Below are 21,315 nucleotides of genomic sequence, written 5' to 3' on the forward strand. Positions count from 1 at the left end.
GTCTCTGCTTCTCTCTCTGTCTTTCATGAATAAATAAATAAAATCTTAAAAAAAAAAGAAGCTCTATAATTTTATACATGGGACTCTTACATACTCTTACATAAATATACCATGCTAATAATGAGGATATCCTATTGACAACTGAGATTACAATTTAATTTTAGCATCATCTAAATTTTTGTAGGATATATTTTAAAATTTAGTTTTAAGGGACACTTGGGTGGCTCAGGGGTTGAGCGTCTGCCTTCGGCTCAGGGTGTGATCTGCTTCTCCTTCAACCACTGTCTCTGCCTCTCTCTCTGTGTCTCTCATGAATTTTTTAAAAAGAATTAGTCTTAAGAAATTGTTAAATTTATTAACTGATAAAATAATTACCAGTTGGTTTGAAATTAACATCTTCATCCATCCTTATCAAGTCCAGAGATGATAAATCATGCAGATTCTTCAAACATAATTCTGTTCAATAATAAGAAACATATTTTTTATTTTATAAGGGAGCACACAATATAGAATTTATAATCAAATATGCTCAAGTTGTGTTTCTGTATATTTGCTGTGGGAAAACTGTAGTTGCTACTTATGTGGTAAGAAAAAAACTCATTAAATGAAAGAGCCAGCTAATAGGCTAAAAAGATTTTCTATAATAATACAAATTCTCAAAATAAGTGATGAAATAACATTTACAACTTGGAACTTTTAATTTTAAATGAGGAAATAGAAATTTGTATTTAATTCTCAAATAACACAACAAGGTAGGTACAAATATTATTTCACATACAAGTTAGGAAACAAAGAAATAGATAGGCTAGGTTACTTGCTCCAGGTCTATGTAACCATTCTGTTATATGAGTTGAATATGGCATGGTTTTCTTTTTCCTTTTTTTTAAAACTTTAATCAAAGATATATACACACAAAGTATAAAGAGTCAAATATATCTATAAAGATTGTTCAAAAAACACCAGTCTTTTCCCTCCTCTGAGTTTGCCATACTCTTGGAGCAACCACTTGTGACTATTTTGGCACTTCAGCGTCTCTAATATGCTACCATTGCTACCTGGAAAGATTCTCTGAACAGGAAGTAATGAAAGTTCAACTCTCACTGACTAATGAAGACCAGAGCAACTGTAGTAGCCTGCTGACCACAATGCTTCCATTGTTCCATGCCATAAAGCCCAGAAGATTGGAGGTAGTTCAGAGCAGGGAGTGGGAATGCCACAACCTGTTCTATCTTACACAGAGCAGCCACTCACAAAAACACAGTCCTTACAAGGAAAAATTATTTGGGAAATACTTCAGTTTAAGCAACATTGCTTAGGCAGCTTGGTAGTTTTAAGTATTTGGTTAAGTAAGGCTTTGAAGTTGTTGGTAATACTAAACCACTATTAACATGCAATAAGTTAATCAGTCCAAGAAGATCATTAGCACTATTCTAAGCAAGACAAGATTCCTTTTCTACAGAACTTATATTTTATGGAAGAAAACAATCAATACAGAATTTAATAATCAATAATAAAGTTTCAGGCATTGAAAGGTACTATGAAAGAAAATAAAGCTGAAGGAACCTAGAGAATAAGAATTTTTTAAGCTCAACTGAAGCTTATATGTATTTCTGATATAAAGCTATATTAATATCTGATGTAGTAAAGATATATTTATCCCAATTTTCAAAAGAAACATACCACCTTTACAACAGCAGGAAAACAGCAATAATAATAATATGAAGATTGTTTTACCATTCTCTCTGAAAAGGCAGATTTAATTAAGGTAGTCCAGGAAGGCTTCTCTGAGGAGTTGATATTTGATCAAAGATCTGAATGCAATGAAGGTGGAGACCAAGTAAAATATGTGAGAAGTGTTCCAGGAATAAGGAACAGAGTAGAAGGACCTGATGTAGAAACAAGCTTGGTGTATTTAAGGAACAGCAAGAGATCCAATTTAGAAACAGAATGAAAGAGGCGGAAAGTGACAAGAGATGAAGCCAGAGAAATATGCAGGGAGGTATCAAGGAGGATTTGTGGGGTCTGGTGAAAGTTTGCATTTTATTCTAGGAGTGATGAGGGAACCATTGAAGGATCCTGAGCAAAAAAGTATAACCAAATTTAGGAATGCTAAGGATCCTTCCTAAGAGATTTAAGGCAGATCTCCAAGAATACTAAAACATTATATTCAGTTATAAATAAACTGGGTTATTCTTTATATGCAAAACTTAGCTACCCTATAATAACTAAACTAAAGATGAGGCAAATATGAACTGTGGTTCTGCTAATTTAACAAAAGTTAAATAATTACAATTATCAGAATATAGCAAGACATCTCTTGGACTGTCTGATTTCTTGTATTTGATCAGTATGATCAAAATATGTTTTTAAAACTCCATTACAAAATTGGTCAATATGAGTGCCTGGGTGGCTCAGTGGGTTGAGTGTCCAACGTTAGATCGGGTCATGGCCTCAGGGTCCTAGGACTGAGCCCTGCAGCAGGCTCCCTGCTTGGCAGGGAGCTTGCCTCTCCCTCTCCCCTTGCTCCTTCTCTCTCCCATTCACTCTCTCTCTCTCAAATAAATAAAATCTTTACAAAAAACCCACTAAAATTGGTCAATAAATAAAGGATAATACAACTATTTTATAGATCTGTTTCTCAATTGCAGTATTATGAATATATGCTATTGCTTACCATCTTGTTTCAACAATATATTTACTCTTTAATCAAGACAATTTTACTCCTTCATCCTTATCTCTGCATTTTAATATGCCATGTGTATATCCAAGTAGAGAATAAATTAAAATAGGCTAAATATTTTTAGATCTACACCAAATGAGGGTCTAAATTAGAGTGTTGCTCTGTAGATGGATGTCTACTTCTTGATCCTTTCTATCCTCCTAAGTTATCTTTGCAGCCACTGTAAGGCTCTGAGGCTCAAATTCACAACCCCAAGATCAAGAGTTGCATACTCTACCAATTGAGACAGTGAAGTATCCCAAAATTGGCTAAGTATTTTTAGAGGATCTAAAATTTTTTCTTTCACTGAAAGAGAGTCTCAATACAATGAAGAGCTGACAATTTCTAATCCTAATAAATGCTCAACAATCTTTTGATATTTGAAAAGATAGGTAATATTGAGTAATTAATTGATTGAAAAATTAAGCTGGGATTTGATGGGAATACATCATTAGCACAGATTAGGATAAGAAGCCCATAATCAAGTAGGCTTATATTTTCAATTAAAATTAAACTAGAAAAATGAAGAGTCTATATCTATAGGCAATATTTTCAAAGACGAGGGTCATTTTTAAAATTAAAAAAAACAAATTAACATATTATGTAAAGGAAGATATTCCAATATAACTAATGAATTCATTAATTCAGAAAAAAATACATGTGCTAAACCTTATTTGCACGTGAAAAACAAATACTTCATATTTTTTTGTGTGGAAACTTTACTTTTTAAAAAAATAATTTACCAAGGAGTATTCTTACTTTCACATTGACCTTTTTCATTAAATTTATTAAAAAATATTTTACAAGGAAATACATCTAACCTTGTAATTTTGCTTCAATTCCATCTTTGTTCAATCCAGATGCAAAACCTGTATAAATTATGAAAATTCATAAAATGCTAAAATAGAAAGGACTTAACTCAGCTTTATAGGCTCAGTTTATACATAAGTTAACTAGAAAACAGTAGTCTAACTTAGTCTTGAGCAGGGAAAAATAGTAGCTTAATGAGTTAAAACAAGGCTTAACCATCTACAGAAAATAACCACTGTTTTGAAATCCTTTCAATATCAATTGGCTATCTCTTGCTTATTTTATTGTGTGTGTGTGTGTGTGTGTGTATATATATATATGTATATATATATGCATGACCATGCATACTGTATTTTTTTCCCCTGGAGATTTTAAAGTTTTAAATCTGTGTGCATTAAAATAGTACTATAACAACACAGGTTTTAATTTGATACTCAGCAATTCCAAGTATTTTTACTTTATAATCTGTACCATATGAAAGAACCTTCTAGAAGCAACACAACCACATGTTAGCTTTGCAAGCAGGCTGTAAATTCCAGCGGCAACAGCAATACTATATCCTTTGATTTAAACACAAGTTCAGAAAAAATTCAAGAATTTTTTTACTTTAACATTTTAAAAATAATTTTAGGCATTTTTATTATTTTTATTTGAGTTAAATTTTTTCTAAAAGGTCTATTTTTAGTGGTGCTGATTTAAACTTTATTAAAAGACTAGAAATAAAACAAAGATTTCTCACATTTGTTTTACTCTTGCCTCTAATGTCCTTTTTTTTTTTTAAGATTTATTTATTTATTTATGAAAAACAGAGAGAGAGAGAGGCAGAGACACAGGAGGAAGGAGAAGCAAGCTCCATGCCGAGAGCCCAACACAGGACCCAATCCGGGGACTCCAGGATCACGCCCTGGGCCAAAGGTAGGTGCTAAACCGCTGAGCCACCCAAGGATCCCCTCTAATGTATTTCTGATTGTTATTCTTTATTTGTTACCTTTTAGTGTCTGTAACCTATTCTGTGACTTAGTAGTATAAATATAGACTCAACTGGCTTGAAAAATTTACTATTTTTTCAAATCAAAGTAACAAACCATAATGAGATGGATTTTTCAAGGCTCTGATATAAAGCAAAGTTGATCGTATCCATTCCAAAGCAATATTCACATCTGTGATGGTATGTAACACTATCTCTGCATTTAAATGTTCGATAAGATGTCTGTGTAAACTAATTAAAAAAAACTTTGCATTAGTAATATATATTTCAATGACATAATCTTACATTTTTAAACTGAAATATTTTGAATAATTCAATAATAATTGAATATACTCAGTGCTACATTAATAATTCATGAAAAATAACTTGATCTTCAAAAAAATAAGACAAAACCTTAAAAGATAAGTTCAACTTAAAAATTATAGATTTTTTCCTATCCTATGGCTTCAAAAGACATTATTACTTAAAAAGAGTAGGGAGTGAATATTCTCTCAGAGTATTACAATCATATACTTTGCTAAAAGGTCCCGGATAACTTACTATTATTAAACAAATTTCAAAGATGTGAAGAGATGTGAAAATTAAACTCTCCCTCTTATTACTAATTTGGCTTTTTTTTTTTTTAACAAGGATACATGCTATCACAGGTTAGGAAACTACTGAATAAAAATATTATGCTTTTTCTTTTAACTATTGAGTTTCTTAAAAGGACGCAAACTTTCTATTTAGATTATTGAAAAGTTTCAAGACAATGGCCTTTGAAAATCTCCTAATCAAATTTCCTTTTAATATGTGAAAAGGAAAAATACAGGCTATAGTAACATCGTCTTAGAATATTTTCTGTATTACCTGCTTTCTACAGTGTCACTACAAGCTAACATCTGAATATACTTCTCTTTTGTATTTAACCGAGTCATAATAACTGCAGTAGCTGTAGTATCAAACTGGAAAAAAATACACACACACACACATACACACAGAAAGAGAAATGTAGTAAAAAAGAGTACATATTGGTTCCAGTCCTCTTCAATAACTCATGAATTTTATTTTATATTAAATAGTCCTTGTCCTAAACAAGTCAAAAATACCTTAAAAATACTTCTGAATATGAATGTTTACTAAAAACTTAATTAATTATACTTCCAAGAGTACAGATATAAAAATATTATTTGGTTCAATGTAACATAATTTTGGCAATGGTAAATCAAAACAAATTTAGGTAACTGAATAAAAGTTATAAGATTTGGTATAGTTTATATATAATCTAATCTTATAAAAATCATGATTTAGATAACATAATATTTTGACATTCTTTGAAAAGATATTCTTCCTAAATGCTCCTATGTCTATACAAATGACTTCTCTATTTAAATATTTGCTAGAGTAGGACATATTTTGTAATGTATATGGGCTAATATTTAGGGGTCAATACCTGGGGACCACTATTGGCATTTTGTGCTAAGACTTGGGGATGCTACACATTCTGCAATGTATGTCAGCCCTACACAATGAAATACTGTCCCATCTAAAATGTACATAGCATCCCCATTCAGAACAAAAAAACAAAACAAAAATCAAAATAATTTCAAAACCAAAAAAACCCTTTGGACAGCATATACACATTCATCACCCTAACCATCAGCCAAGGGAAAATTAGAGTATAGGCAGTATGTCTCCTTTGGTGAGACTTGTTTTACTTTTTCTCCACTAAAATGGATTTGCACTTATTTTTAAACCTAATCTGAGTATGAAATGTTAATCTCCTACTTAACAAAAAGTACACAAAAAAGTTTTTGCTTTTTAGCTTATTTTAAAACAAGTTACAAAAATAAAATATTGTCACTTACTTGAGGTCGACCAGCTCTACCAATCATCTGTAGAATATCTGTTTCACTGTATTCTTCAAACATTCCTCCAGCATAATGCATTGTAGATTTTATAACTACTAGGTGAGCTGGCAAATTTACTCCCATAGCTAAAGTACTGGTGGTAACTGCATCAGAGTAAGAAATAATTACTTTGAAGCCATATAACTTTATTGCTTCAGGTAGACATATTTTTATAAAATACATATTCTTATAATAAAAACTCATACATAGGAAATTTAAGAAAAAAGAGGAAAAGAACATTACAATGTAAAATAATAACACATCTTAAAACCAAAAAACTATTAAATTCTTACTTTTCAGGTAGCATTGTATTCAGCAGCATAATAAAGAATTAAAACTGCTGAAGAGTTTACTGTAGCATGTATATGCATGGGTAGTTATGTAATTTTAGATTCTTGAAAGAAAAGCAGAAATAAGTCAGAATACTTGCTTTTTCTTTTTTCCTCTTAACAAGTAAATAGTTTTCCAAAATATCTTATAATAGCCACAAAAATAGGTTTAACTTACAAAGAACTGGTAGATCTCCAACAGTGAAAGCTCCTTCAACTACTTTTCTATCTGACAGCTCCATACCAGCATGATGATAAGCAACACCATGTATTAAGATATCTATAATACAAATACATCATCTGTTATATGCTGTTAATGTTTCATCTATAATTGACTCCTTTTATGCATAGTTGAAAATGCTATTTAAAATAATCTCTAAACCTACCTCTCAGTTTTGAATCTCTTATGGAATATGCATAGTTCTGTAACCTGTTTTAAAAATACCATAACATTATTAAGAGTTATTCCCATTAACATAAAAACTCTTAGTTTATTAATTATTTTGAAACGACAGATACTAAAATTTTTTCACAATATCATTGTTTGAAAATCACCTTTAAGAAGTAGCAAATATCTAACTTTATACTCAGAAGTCCCTAAATTTACAACTCAGCAAAACAAAACAAGAAATAATTTTAAAATGGTCAAAGGGGGGGATCTCTGGGTGGCTCAGCAGTTTAGCCCATGCCTTCAGCCCAGGGTGTGATCCTGGAGTCCTGGGATCGAGTCCTGCATCGGGCTCCCAGCATGGAGCCTGCTTCTCCCTCTGCCTACGTCTCTGCCTCTCTCTCTGTCTCAAATAAATAAATAAATAAATAAATAAATAAATAAATAAATAAAATCTTTAAAAAAAATGGGCAAAGGACCTGAATAAACATTTTTCTAGAACAGATAGACAAATGGCCAACTATACACGATGGGTGCCCACATCACTAATCATCAGGCAATAAAGTCAAATCAAAACTACAATGAGCTATCATCTCCTACCTGTTAGGAGGGCTAGTACCAAAATGACAGGAGATACAACTGCTAGCAAGGATATAGAAAAAAAGAGCCTTTGTGCACTGTTGGTGGGAAGAGTAAACTAGTATGGCCACTATAGAAAACAGTATGAAGATTCTTCAAAAAATTAAAAATAGAACTACCACATCATGCAGCAATTCTACTTCTGGATTATTCCAAAGGAAACAAAATCAGTATCTCAAAGAGATATCTCTCTCCTAAGTTGATTGCAACATTATTCGGACTAGACAACATATAGAAACAACTTAAGTCTCTGAGACAGATGAATGGATAAAGAACACCTGATACATACACACACACGGGAATATTCAATCTTAAGAAAGAAGGAAATTCTGCCTTATTTGACAACATGGATGAAGCTAGTGAACATTGTGCTAAGTGAAATTAGCTAAAAAAAGAAAGGTATGTATGGTATCACTTATATGTGGAATTAAAAAAAAAAAAAACTGAACCAGAAACAGAGTAGAAAAGTGGTTACCAGGAGCTGAAGTTGAGGGAATTAGGAAAAGTTTGGCAAAAGGGTACAAAAAAAAAAAAGTCCCTAATTTATCAGCTGTGACACTGAAGTTCAATTTTATTTTTTATTTATTTTTTTAAAGATTTATCCATTTATTTGAGAGTGAGAGACAGCACATGAGTGAGGGGAGGGGGCAGAGGGAAAGGGAGAATCTTAAGCAGACTCTGCACTGAGCACTGAGCCTGACATGGAGCTTGATCTCACAACCCTGAGGTAACTACCTGAGCTGAAACCAAGAGTCAGACGCTTAACTGACTGCACCACTCAGGTGCCCCTGAAGCTCATTTTTAAATCAGGAATTTGGAAAACTCATATTCCACCAGAAAAAAAGCAAATGGTGATTATATTCATGGGTCAGAATATATCTACTCACATAATTTGCCTGAAAAATATTTGTAGGGGATAACAATTTTTAAACCCCTATAATATCACAAGAAAATTAACCAGAAAAGACTTGTAGGGAATAACAATTTTTAAACCCCTATAATACCACTAGTAAATAAACCAGAAAAGACAAAATTAGAAATAGTTGTTTATTGTATTCCAAGATATGAAAGAAAGAAAACCATGTTAAATCAAGAGATGAGGAAGTTAAGAGAGTTTCTTGACAATCTGAAAAGGAATTTGGGGTACTTTAGAAGATTTTGGAGGTTAGTAGGCTTAGTTTTTAATTATGTCTAAGAACCACCAAATCTGTGTTTTTCCATTTCCTTATTGCAGATATGACACTAACAGGCATTATTTTAAATATAAGATTCACAATTTTTTTAAAGATTTTATTTATTTATTCATGAGAGACACAGAGAGAGAGGTAGAGACACAGGCAGAGGGAGAAGCAGGCCCCACACAGGGAGCCGGATGTGGGACTCAATCCCAGGACTCCAGGATCACACCCAGGGCTGAAGGCAGGCACTAAACCTCTGAGCCACCCAGGGATCCCCAACATTCACAATTTTTTAAAGGATTCATGATGTAATGAAGAGAAGGCAAGAGGAAAAGACATATTGGTATTAGATACAAACTCTGTGCTACACACTGTTAGGTGTCTTAGAAATGTTGCTTTATTTAATTCTCACAATAATATGGTGATACAGATAGTTGATTCCCATACTATCCCACCCTGATTAAGAAATTGAAACAGAGAAGTAATGTGCCCAAAGGTACACGGCTAGTAAAATGGCAGCACTACAACCCAAATCATGGTCTTTAACTTAATGTTATTTCATTTTTTTTAATTAATTAATTTATTTGAGAGAGAGAGAGGGCAGGGGGTGGGGGTGGGGGCAAAGGGACAGGAGAAGAGAATCCCAAGTAGACTCAGAGGCTGATGGGGGCTCCATCCCACCAACCAGAGATCACAGCCTGAGTGAAAACCAACAGCTGGTCGCTCAACCAACTGCACCACTCAGGTGCCTCTCATGCTGTTTCTAATATCAGCATTTCACTTCTAGAAAAACAGGAATAAAAAAGGGGGATAAAGAAAAAAAAGGGGGGATAAAGAAAAAAAAAAGGAGAGACAAAGAGTGAAGAAAGAGTTGAAAGACCAGAAATTTTCCTTGAGTAGGTAAGAATGGGAAATGAGAAAAGGAGAAGTATGATAAATCTATATAAGAAAATTATTATCTAGGGGCAGCCCAGGTGGCTCAGCGGTTTAGTGCCACCTTCAGCCCAGGGCCTGATCTGGAGACCCGGATCGAGTCCCACGCTGGGCTCTCTGCATGGAGCCTGCTTCTCCCTCTGCCTGTGTCTCTGCCTCTCTCTCTCTCTCTCTCTCTCTGTGTCTCTCATAAATAAATAAAATGTTTAAAAAAACAAAGAAAGAAAATTATTATCTAAAACAAAATTAGCTAATTTGGGTGCAGCAGACAACAGGAGAAAAGAAAGAGGATGAAATGGAAATTAGTTTTAAGGGTACATACAGGTTAGCTATTTCAGCTCCTTACTCTGGAAGGTTCAGGTTCAAAATACTAATTATTTAAGTATTTATCTTGGGAGGTATATAGTCATTCTATATGAAGGATGCCACCATTACACAAAGGATTCTATAAGTTTTTAAAAATTTCCTTCAGTGTTAGTGTTCGAGCAAGAAAACAAGCCTTACTTCTTGACAACCACATCTGTTTCTGACTGAAAGTGACATGGCCCAACTTGATCAACTAATTTATTCACCCAAGTAGAAGATTCCACATTACTCAGTGCTACTTACAGTCTCTTTATACTTACACTTTTTTTTAAATTCCAGTTTACATTTATACTATTACTAGTTTTATAACAACCTGGTCAATTGGTTTTTGAAATCCCATCTCTGCTTACAGAGGGTGAATAACTTGAAAAGGTGAAGGAATGAACCCAGTTTTCTCATCTCATCTAGATAATCCCTAAAAGTCTTCTTAACTCCAATAACAAAAAAGAGAAAATATACCTCTGTTTCTGTCCCACAGCCATAATAAATTTGGCATCTTTCACTAGAACAGAAGCAGCCTGTTGCACACCTTTCCTTGTTGCACAAAACTGAAAATAAATGAATAATTCTTGGATTAGTCATATTAAAAACTGAGCATTATGCTAAAAATAAGCAACAAACAATCCTTACCACAAGTGTGGGTTTCTGATCAGAGTATGTTCGTATAACACCAGCAATTTTGTAGTTGAGGGTTAAATCAAACTTAAATTCAGTTTGGTTACTTCCACAGGGAAATCCAAGGACCACTTTCTGAAGTTTCACTGGCCTATGTTTCTCATCCATTTTCAAACATACTGCAGGTCTTTCACCATCTGAAAGCCATTCTGCAATCTTTAAATAACAGAAACATACATTAAAAGTTTTTTCTAGACAAGTTTTATGATTAAAAATAACTCAATAGTAGACTACTTAAAGTCAAGGTATAAAAACAATCAAGTAGTCTTTTTCAGTGTTACATATTCCAGGGACACTATTCTATTGATATATTGGTAAATATTATCAGTAGCAGTATTTTAGGTTATACCCACTTTTCAACATGGTAAACTCCCAATTATTTTGTTTTATTTTCCTAAGAGCCCAAAATAAAATTAAGATTGATTTTGCAGAAAAACTGAATTTGTCATTATCATTATAACCTTCCTATTTTTCAGAACTATGACTTAAATATGCATGACACATCTTTTGAATTGTGCTAAATAATAGCCAAACAGTAACAAAGTTATGGTTGGCTTAGACTGGCAAGGGTTGACAAAATTTTTAAACAAAGGGCAAATAAATCTTGAGAGATGGGAGTGTCGAAAGCATATTTCAGACTCAGTGCTGGAGCCACTTGTTAATTTCTGAAGCTATGCCGAGCAATTCTTTTCTTATAACCTGGTTAGTAATCAGGCTTCATGCCCTGCTCTGCAACTGACCATTGCTTTGACAGGAAGATGGATTAATGAGTTTATAGTTGCAGGGGATGGAAATATTAAAATATTTTCAAGGCTATCATGTATGCAAATAAGATCACACAAGAGTTTAATCTGAAAGGAGCAAAAGGCTAAGAGTGAAAACCTTCATTTAGGAGAAAATTGAGGAAGAGGATTTGTATAAAGAGACAGGAAAGTAGCATTCACAGATGTAGTTATTATCAAAAATGGGAAAAGAATTTCAAGAATTACAGAATATTGATATTTAATGACTGCTTACAAATCAATAAGAAAAGTTTATTATCCCAATGTGAAAAAAAGGGTAAAGAACGTGACCTGGCAAGGTGCAAAAATGTTGATTAATATATTAAAAATACTCCCTTCAGTAAAAATCAAAGCAGTACAAATTTTAAAATAAAGTGTATTTTAAACAAGAAATTTGACAGCTATTTATTTCAAAAAATTTTACTTATTTATGAGAGGGAGAGAGAGAGAGAACGAGTGGGGAGAGGAGCAGAGGGAGAAGCAGACTCCCCACTGAGCAGGGAGCATGATGCAGGGCAGGATTCCAGGATCCCAGGATCATGACCCGAGCCAAAGGCAGATGCTTACCTGACTGAGCCAGCTGAGGCACCCCAACAACTATTTAAATGTAATAATAACAATAATTTGTTATAAACCCAGTGTTAGAATACAGAGAAATGGCTGAGGATGGAAGTATAAATGACTATACCATTTATTAAAACCACTGTGTCCTTAGAGTTTTATATATCCTTTGACTCAGTTATTTCACTCTAGAAGTTCATCCTAGAGAAATAATCATGATTTTTAAAAAATTTTTATTTATTTATTTTAGAGAGAAAGAGGGCATGAGAGCAGGGTGAGAGGTAGAAAGAGAAGCAGACTCCCCGCTGAGCAGGGAGCCCAATGCAGGGGTCAATCCCGAGACTCTGGGATCATGACCTAAGCCCAAAGCAGACGCTTAACCGACTGAATCACCCAGACGCCCCTATCATGATGTTTTCAAAGATATTATTAGGTTTAGCACCATTTACAATAGCAAAAATGGAAACAATCTTTCATCATTAAAGCATTAGATAAATAAATCATAATAAACCCACAAAAGTTGTACTAAAGAAGAGTATCTAAGGACATGGAAATGTCTGTAGGTGACATGCAAGTCATAAAGAGCATGCATAATATGATTTCACCAATACGTCTGGAAAGATAAACACTAGGTTTCTGTTGATCATATATACTCAAAATACTTATAGTTTTTTGAGTATAGAGATCAAGTATATTCTTGAATATGAACAAAACAAGCTGTCAACTTAAGAACTATAAATGAATGATTACTTTTGCCAAATTAAAGATAAAGGCATAATTTTCCATTGGATTAGACAATATGGGAACTATTTGTCAAATTTCTAAGTAGTAGGAGAAAAACGTCATACTAGGCTGAGAAGTAAATAGGAGTGAGAAACAATGAAACTGTACTATTTTTTAAGTTTACCCAAATATTGAAGAAAAAAATTAAGACACATATTTATTATAGCAAGTATAATACTGAATACAATTATTTTCACTTTTGTACCTATCATTAGTGCTTACCATAACACGTCACATAGAATATGGAAAGGTGGGTGGTAATCACTTAAGCAATTATTTTCATTTTCCACCATACTTTGATATACAGCTAGAGTCAGCTGATTAAAACAACCATAACAAATTATTAGTCACATTATTATGAGATATCTGAAACCCATAAAAGCCAAGACTCTTAGATACTAGTAAACAACACACTTGTACCAAAAACGTTTCATTAAACCAAATCAACCAAATATTAAGACCTAATACTGCCACACCTATGAGATCTAACCAGAACTTTCTACAACATACTTTCCTATTAAATTGGTTATAGGATTTACAGGAAAAAAAAATCCTCACTTTCCTCTAGAATTAAATGACAAAATATTTCACCAGTCATAAAAAAATCTGGTAGACTAAAATTCTAACTTACATCCTCAGCATTTGGAATTGTTGCAGACACAGCTACAAATCTCATTGGAATAACTGTGCTATTTTCTGAAGGAGGAGATAAAGACTGTACAGTTTTCATTCTGCTGACTACAACTTCAAGAGTTGGTCCACGATTTTCATCTTTTACAACATGTACCTAAGTAAGAAATCAAGAAAAAAATGATTGGCTATAAAAATTAAAAACTATTTAATCAATTAAAATCCATAATAATATTAACATTATTCTTTAAGAAAATAAGCCTTTCCACTTGAAGGGATAAAACAAAGACACAGTTTGGTTGAAAATGTCATTTCTTTCTATCCATTCTAATCACCATTTTACATTTATCTCTGGAAATAAGTAATGTGTTCACTACCTCATCAATGAGAAAGAGTCTAACCAGCTGGACCAAAGAGTTGTCTCTCCATTTCCTAGTCATGCTATCCCATTTTTCCTAAAGAAAAAAATACAACTGGTTTAACATGGTAGGAAATTATAATAAATATTAAGATATCAATAAAAATTTTAACATGATATAAACAATGGGCAATATTTTAATTCATGTCTTAAAAGTATCCTGAAAAAGATTTAAAGATTAAAAACATTTTAAAGGATTCTGATAGTCTTACAAGTGCTTCAAAAACAAAACCCCTATTTATTTTTAAGTTTAACCAAAAATATACGAAATTATAGTCTAATTACCTTTTTTAAGTCCTACAAAGGTCCTCGCTCTGTAATACATTAAAACTTGGATAAAAGAGTACAAGCAAAAAGTATGATTACAAATTATTCTCAATAATGAATTGCCTGTTCATGTCTTTTGCCTGTTTCCCATTTGGTAATTTGTCTTTTATTTACTGATTAGTAAATACTCTTTATATAACCTGAACACTAGGTTTTTCATGTTTGTTTTTTACATCGCAAATACATTCTTCTACTTTGTATTTTCTTTTAACTTTTATTCTTGGTGAAGAGAAAGATATTTTCTAATGAATGAAGGAAATAATAGAGTATAAATAACACCTACTGGAGTTGTCATAATAATATGGGCATGTTGGATCTCAAATAGGTCATCCATTACTGTATCTCCAGTGAGTTCTTTACAATTCAATCCTATTGGTCCAAATTTTTCTTTCCAATCATCGAAACGCTGACTACACAGGGCTTTTATTGGTGCCACTATAACAATAGAAGATATTTATTTTGAATGTCAGTACAACTTTAAAATTACTTTCACAAACACTGGTTAATAAAAATAGGATAAAACTATACATCTAGGAACTGCCTAATATTTATAAATTGAAAGAGTTAATATAAGCATATTACTTAGAGATACAAATATAATCACCGGACTGAACTAAAAATAGAAAAAGAAGTAAATGTTCAGGGTATTATAACTAAAAGCACAGAGATGTAAAGCAGATTACTGATCTTCATTATAAGCCTTTTCGTGATAATATATTTTTTAACCATGTACAAAAACTACTTTGATGAAAAATTTAAAATATATATACCTAAGAAAAGAGAGGAGAGGTTCCCATGAAAATTTTTTAGAATTACAAAATGTTTGAATTTATTTTTCTTGTTGTCCTTTAAAAAATAAACATGTAAAAGTCAAATTCTCAATTCAAATACTAGTTTTTATTTACAACTCAGGGAAAATGTGTTTTGAATTTAATATAACAGACAAAAGCAAATGTGATCTTCATTAAAAATATATGGAGAACCAAATATTAATTCCTATGGCTCGAATTCAAATTTCTTACTTTGCCTCAATGTTTTTGCATTACTGTAATTAATTACTCTTACAATATATAAATACTTACTATAAACAATTTTTATGTTTGACCATGGCAATGGTACTTCCATTAACAATCTTGTTATAGCTAGTTCAAACACCACAGTTTTCCCAGAACCAGTTGGAGCACAAATCACAAAATTCCTATCTGTGTAAAGAAGCTAAAAAATTAAAAAAAAACTTTTTAAATAAAATTTAATAAATCATGGAATATATAGCATTTTTCATTCACACTCTCAATTTTCTCATAGAAAATATGTAAGAAAGACTCCGGAAGAAGAATTCAAATTATTTTTACCTTTAAACTTATTAAAATTCTAACCTTGCTTGGATCCACAACCCTCAAAAAAAAAAAAAAACTACTAATAATTTTTCATTTTGCTTTATTTGTGAAAGTAAATTGTTAGGCTAGAAGAAAATAATAATTTATTTAGCTTTGAAAGAAATTTTATAAATCTAATAAATATAAACAAGCCCACCTATGAAAGACACATGATTTCATTTAGCAAACATTTTTTTGAGTTCCTACAATGTACCAGTCACTGCACGTGGCATTGGAAACAGAAAGATGAATGTGATCTAGTCCTTACCCTTAGAGAACACACAATCAAATTAGAAGAGGCAGATAAGTAAAAATCATAATAAAATACTTACATCATCAAAGGCTTTGGACTGTATATAGTTGAAATATGGGAATTCTTTGAAAATACTTCTAAATTTTGCCGCTTAGAATAGCATTAAGGAGTCAAATATTTCACAATTTTAAGAATTGGTTACTTTTAATTAATTTATGTATTTTTGGTTACTTTTAATTTAAAAATTCAATTAATTAATATTAACTGTGATAATACTTAATGATGAGGCTTTAATACTTGCTGTTTTAACATCACAAGAAAGGAATTAATAGAGAGACAGACCAATGTGGCAATATAAGAAGCTCCTGAACTTTCCCTCCTCCCACAGATGCACCAAAAATACAACTATACAAGGAGCAATTCTGAGAAAAATCCAGAAATTCACTGACTCCTACACATTGGGTAAATGAAAATATTCCCAATGAAATGGGTAAGAAAGACTGAGACAACTGTTACCCTAAATCCCATCCTTGGCACAGCATCATACAATTAAGAAGGAACTCCCAACTCCCAGCTTCTCCCTGAGGAGCAAAGATTTTGGACCACATATCTAGAGCCCCAACCTTTAAAGCTCCCACCCGGGGGATAAACCCCCCAAACACCCAACTCCATAAGCCAACACGGCTTGCATTTATGAGACCCAAAGGACTATAGCAAACAAACAGTTCTTACATGGGCGCAGGAACAACCCCTCTACCTTTGCAGGTATACATTCAGGCTCAATGCAGAGGGAGCAGCAAAAAATGTTCATCTCCAGTTTCTACCTGGAAAGGATTTCACTTCATACTTTCTCAGCTGCTATCTCAGGTTCTGGCTTCTAATTAGCCTGCACCTAGGTGCTGATTACAACCCTCTCCTTTTGGACATTGATAAGTTTTGGCACAACTATTAGAAGCAACTAAGAACTAAGACAGTGAGTTAGGCAGTCAGAAAGGTTTTAAAGAAAACTAGGATCTTGGGCTAGGTTAACTGATGAGGCTCATCTCCTATACAAGACCAGTCTGTCAAGACTGGGAGAGGTGGATGTTTTATCTAATGTCTGGAACCAGAACAGAGGGTTAAAAAAAATTAAGAAATGGGAATATGTTTCAAACAAAAAACAGGATAAATCTCCAGAAACCAAACTAAATGAAATAGAGGTAAGTGATTTAATTTACCAAATATTTTTAAATAATGCATAAAGATGCTCCTTAAGGTCAGGAAAGCAATGCATAAACAAAGTAAGAATTTCAACAAAGGGGATCCCTGGGTGGCGCAGCAGTTTGCCGCCTGCCTTTGGCCCAGGGCGCGATCCTGGAGACCCGGGATCGAATCCCATATCGGGCTCCCAGTGCATGGAGCCTGCTTCTCCCTCTGCCTCTCTCTCTCTCTCTCTCTCTCTCTCTCTCTCTATCATAAATAAATAAAAATTTATAAAAAAAAGAATTTCAACAAAGTCATACAAGTTATAAAAATGTACCAAACAGAAATCATAGAGCTAATGACTATAATAAATGAACTGAAAAACTCAATAGAGGGATTCAGCATCAGACAAATCAAACAGAAGAAAGGACCACTGAACTTAAAGATAGGGCAATGGACTTAATCCTGTCAGAGGAACAAAATGAAAAAAGAATTTAAAAAAAAAATGAAGATGACTTAAGGGATTTATTTTAAACTGATACCAAAACCAGATAAGAATGCTACAAGAAAAGAAGATTACAGGACAGTATCACTAATGAACACAGATGCAAAAATGCTCTACAAAATATTAGCAAACTAAACTCAACAGTACATTAAAACAGTCATACACTTATGATCAAATGGAATTTATTTCTGGAATATAAAGATGGTTCAACACCCGCAAATCAATCAACATGATACTCTCACGTTAAAAAGTTAAAGATTAGGGGTGCCTGGCTTGCTCAGTCAGTAGAGCATGAGACTCCTGATATTAGGGTCATGAGTTCAAGCCCCACAATGGGCACAGAGCTTATTTTAAAAAAAGGTTAAAGATAAAAACCATATGATCATCTCATTAGATGCAGAAAAAGCATTTGACAAATACAATATCTTTTCATGATAAAAACTGTCCAGAAACTGGGTTAAAAAGGAATGTACCTCAATATAATAAAGGCCATATATGACAAGTTCATAGCTTACATCATATTCAATGGCAAAAAGCTGAACATTTCTGTCTAAGATTAGGAACAAGTATGTCCACTTCCACCACTTTTATTCAACTATTAGTGGAAATCCTAACCACAGCAATTAGGCTAGAAAGAGATATAAAAGGTACCCAAACTGAAAAAGAAGAAATAAAAGTCTCTATCCATAGACGACATATTATATATAGAAAATCCTAATACTTCACCAAAAAACTGTTAGAACTAATATGCAAATTCAGTAAAGTTGCAGGACACAAAATTAATATACAAAAATCAGCTGCATTTCCATACACTAACAACAAAATACCAAAAAAAGAAATGAAGAAAACCATCTCATTTACAATAGCATCAAAAAATAAAATACCAAGGAATAAAGTTAACCATCCAATGTAGCATTAAAAATAAAATGCTAACAAGTAAATTTAACCAATAACTATAAGGCACTGATAAAAGAAATTGAAGACACAAAAAAATGGAAAGATATTCCATGTTTAAGGATTCAAGAATCGATATCGCTAAATTGTAAACTGCCAAAGAAATTTACAGATTCAATGTAATCCTTATCAAAATTCCAACTGCATTTTTCAGAGAAATATGAAAAACAATCCTAAAATTCATATGGAGCTACAGAAGACCCCAAATAGCCAAAGCAATCTTAAGAACAACAAATCCAGAGGCATCACACTTTAATATCCAAAATATCCAAGGAACTCATACAACTCAATAACCAAAAACCCCCCAAATAATCCAATTATGGGACACTCTGTGGATTGGGAATATTTTTACAAATCTAATATTTTTTGAAAAGAAATTTGCAGTTTATACCTATAATCTGATTTACATGTCTGGGCATGCTGCTCCCTCTGCATTGAGCCTCAATGTATACCTGCAGAGGAAGAGGGGTTGTTCCTGTGCCCATGTAAGAACTGTTTGTTTGCTATAGTCCTTTGGGTCTCATAAATCCAAGTCCTGTTGGCTTATGGAGTTGGGTGTTTGGGGGGTTTATCCCCTGGGTGGGAGCTTTAAAGGTTGGGGGTCTATATATGTGGTCCAAAATAATCCAATTTAAAAATGGGCAAAGGACCTGAATAGACATTTTTCCAAAGAAAACACAAATGGCCTACAGTACATGAAAAGATGCTCAATGTTACTAATCATCTGAGAAATGCAAATTAAAACCACAATGAGATATTACCTCACATCTGGTAGGATATGAATTTATCAAAAAAAAAGATAAATATGGTGAGGATGTGGTGAAAAGGGAACCCTTAGACACTGTTGGTAGGAAATGTAAAGGGGTACAGCCATTATGGAAAACAGCTGGAGGTTATGATCTAGCAATTACACTTCTGGGTACATATTCAATGTGGGGCTTGAATTCACAACTCTGAGATCAAGATCTGAGCTGAGATAAGGAGTCAGTTACTAAATGGGCTGAGCCATCCAGGTGCTCCTAGGGATATATACTCATAGGAAACAAAATCAGTATCTCAAATGACTATAATCCTTTGTTTCACTGAAGCATTATTCACAATAACCAAGGTATGGAAACAATCTTAAGTGCCTGTCAAGAGACAAACGGATAAAGGAAATGTGAAACACACACACACACACACACACACACACACACACACACACTGAAATATTATTCTGCCTTAAAAATGGAAGGGAATTCTGCCTTTCTTTTCTTTCTTTCTTTCTTTTTTTTTTTTTTTTGACAAATTGGATGAACCTGAAGGACATTATGCAAAATCAATTAGAAAGAGAAAGAGAGGTGATGGAGAGTGGAAACTAACTTAATGGTGGCAACTTATTGCAATGCATATGTACGTCAAATTATCATGTACATCTGATATAGTACATTCAAATTTTATTTGTCAATTATACCTCAATAAAGCCAGGAGGGGAGAGAAATTAACAGAAATTATCACAGTCCCCAGTAACACTCCATATTCTGAAAAAATCTGTAAAATCCCTATGTGGAGACAAGGTTTATACAAGGGTTATAATTTGACAATAAAATCTGATGGAGTAGATCCCTAGGTGGCTCAGTGTTTTAGTGCCTGCCTTTGGCCCAGGGCATGATCCTGAAGTTCTAGGATCAAGTTCCACATTGGGTTCCCTGCATGGAGCCTACCCGGGGCGTGATCCTGGAGACCTAGGATCGAGTCCCACGTCGGGCTCCCTGCATGGAGCCTGCTTCTCCCTCTACCTGTGTCTCTGCCTCTCTCTCTCTCTCTCCCTCTCCGTCTCTGTCTCTCATGAATAAATAAAATGTTTAAAATAAATAAATAAATCTGACGGAAAAGATGTAGAAACTTGCATATGTGCCAGTATTTCAAAACTAAGTGTATAATTTATCTTTTGAAGAGTATTTTTTTATTCATGTTGAGTAGGCCATTTGATTTTTATATCTTCTTTAAAGTTCCAAATTTCACATTTTAACTGTTGATTGTGTTTCATTAGCTGATGTGTGTTTCTGGTCACCTAATCCTGAAATGCTTTGTTTTCAATAATTTAGTTGTACTAAGTGGTGGATTTAATTGCAATTATCAGCATATTGGCTCTATAAGACCTTAAACTGTCCTTCCTCTATAAGAAAGCTCAAAAATATTAATATATATGAAGAATAAGTTGTCCCCTCTCCAAGCTGAGAGTCCATTGTCAGCTCAGGAAATATTTGTACTTACATGGTATTCTTCTTAGTCTGAGTCACAATTATCAACCACAGTTATTAAACACTATATACAAAATACATTACTGGATTTGGAAAGCTATGGGAAGCTGTAAAGAAGAAGATGAGTTCTTACAATGGAAGTTATTTTATTCTATTAGGAAACATAAAACAATATATCTGAGAATTCAAATACATAATTGTTTAAGCAATTACATTTGTATGAACATATACAAAGACTGATGGACTTTAGTAAGTGATCTTGTTAAAAAATTAAATGAGAACAATTCCCTACTTTGTCTCAAAGCATATGGCTACAAGGACCTACATGATCTTGCCTCTCCCCCTACATTTTTGTGATTCTGACCTCAGGTCCCACTAATCTTGCCT

General features: G+C 33.2%; 1 protein-coding gene across 1 annotated transcript in view; it reads right to left on the bottom strand.

Annotated features, from left to right (window-relative positions):
• HFM1 (helicase for meiosis 1) overlaps window positions 1-21,315 on the bottom strand; it is a 94,107-nt gene that overhangs the window by 54,859 nt on the left and 17,933 nt on the right. Inside the window, exons 6-19 of the mRNA XM_055340597.1 lie at window positions 16,124-16,194; window positions 15,498-15,630; window positions 14,699-14,850; window positions 14,048-14,125; window positions 13,672-13,827; window positions 10,870-11,070; window positions 10,699-10,787; window positions 7,122-7,165; window positions 6,914-7,015; window positions 6,365-6,510; window positions 5,367-5,461; window positions 4,615-4,748; window positions 3,541-3,588; window positions 376-456 (exon numbers count right to left, since the gene is read on the bottom strand). Of these exons, the coding sequence (XP_055196572.1) occupies window positions 376-456; window positions 3,541-3,588; window positions 4,615-4,748; window positions 5,367-5,461; window positions 6,365-6,510; window positions 6,914-7,015; window positions 7,122-7,165; window positions 10,699-10,787; window positions 10,870-11,070; window positions 13,672-13,827; window positions 14,048-14,125; window positions 14,699-14,850; window positions 15,498-15,630; window positions 16,124-16,194 (1,530 nt within the window). The remainder of the gene's footprint in view (window positions 1-375; window positions 457-3,540; window positions 3,589-4,614; window positions 4,749-5,366; window positions 5,462-6,364; window positions 6,511-6,913; window positions 7,016-7,121; window positions 7,166-10,698; window positions 10,788-10,869; window positions 11,071-13,671; window positions 13,828-14,047; window positions 14,126-14,698; window positions 14,851-15,497; window positions 15,631-16,123; window positions 16,195-21,315) is intronic.

Source organism: Nyctereutes procyonoides, unplaced genomic scaffold (assembly GCF_905146905.1).
Source record: "Nyctereutes procyonoides isolate TBG_1078 unplaced genomic scaffold, NYPRO_anot_genome, whole genome shotgun sequence".
Classification (NCBI taxonomy): domain Eukaryota; kingdom Metazoa; phylum Chordata; class Mammalia; order Carnivora; family Canidae; genus Nyctereutes; species Nyctereutes procyonoides.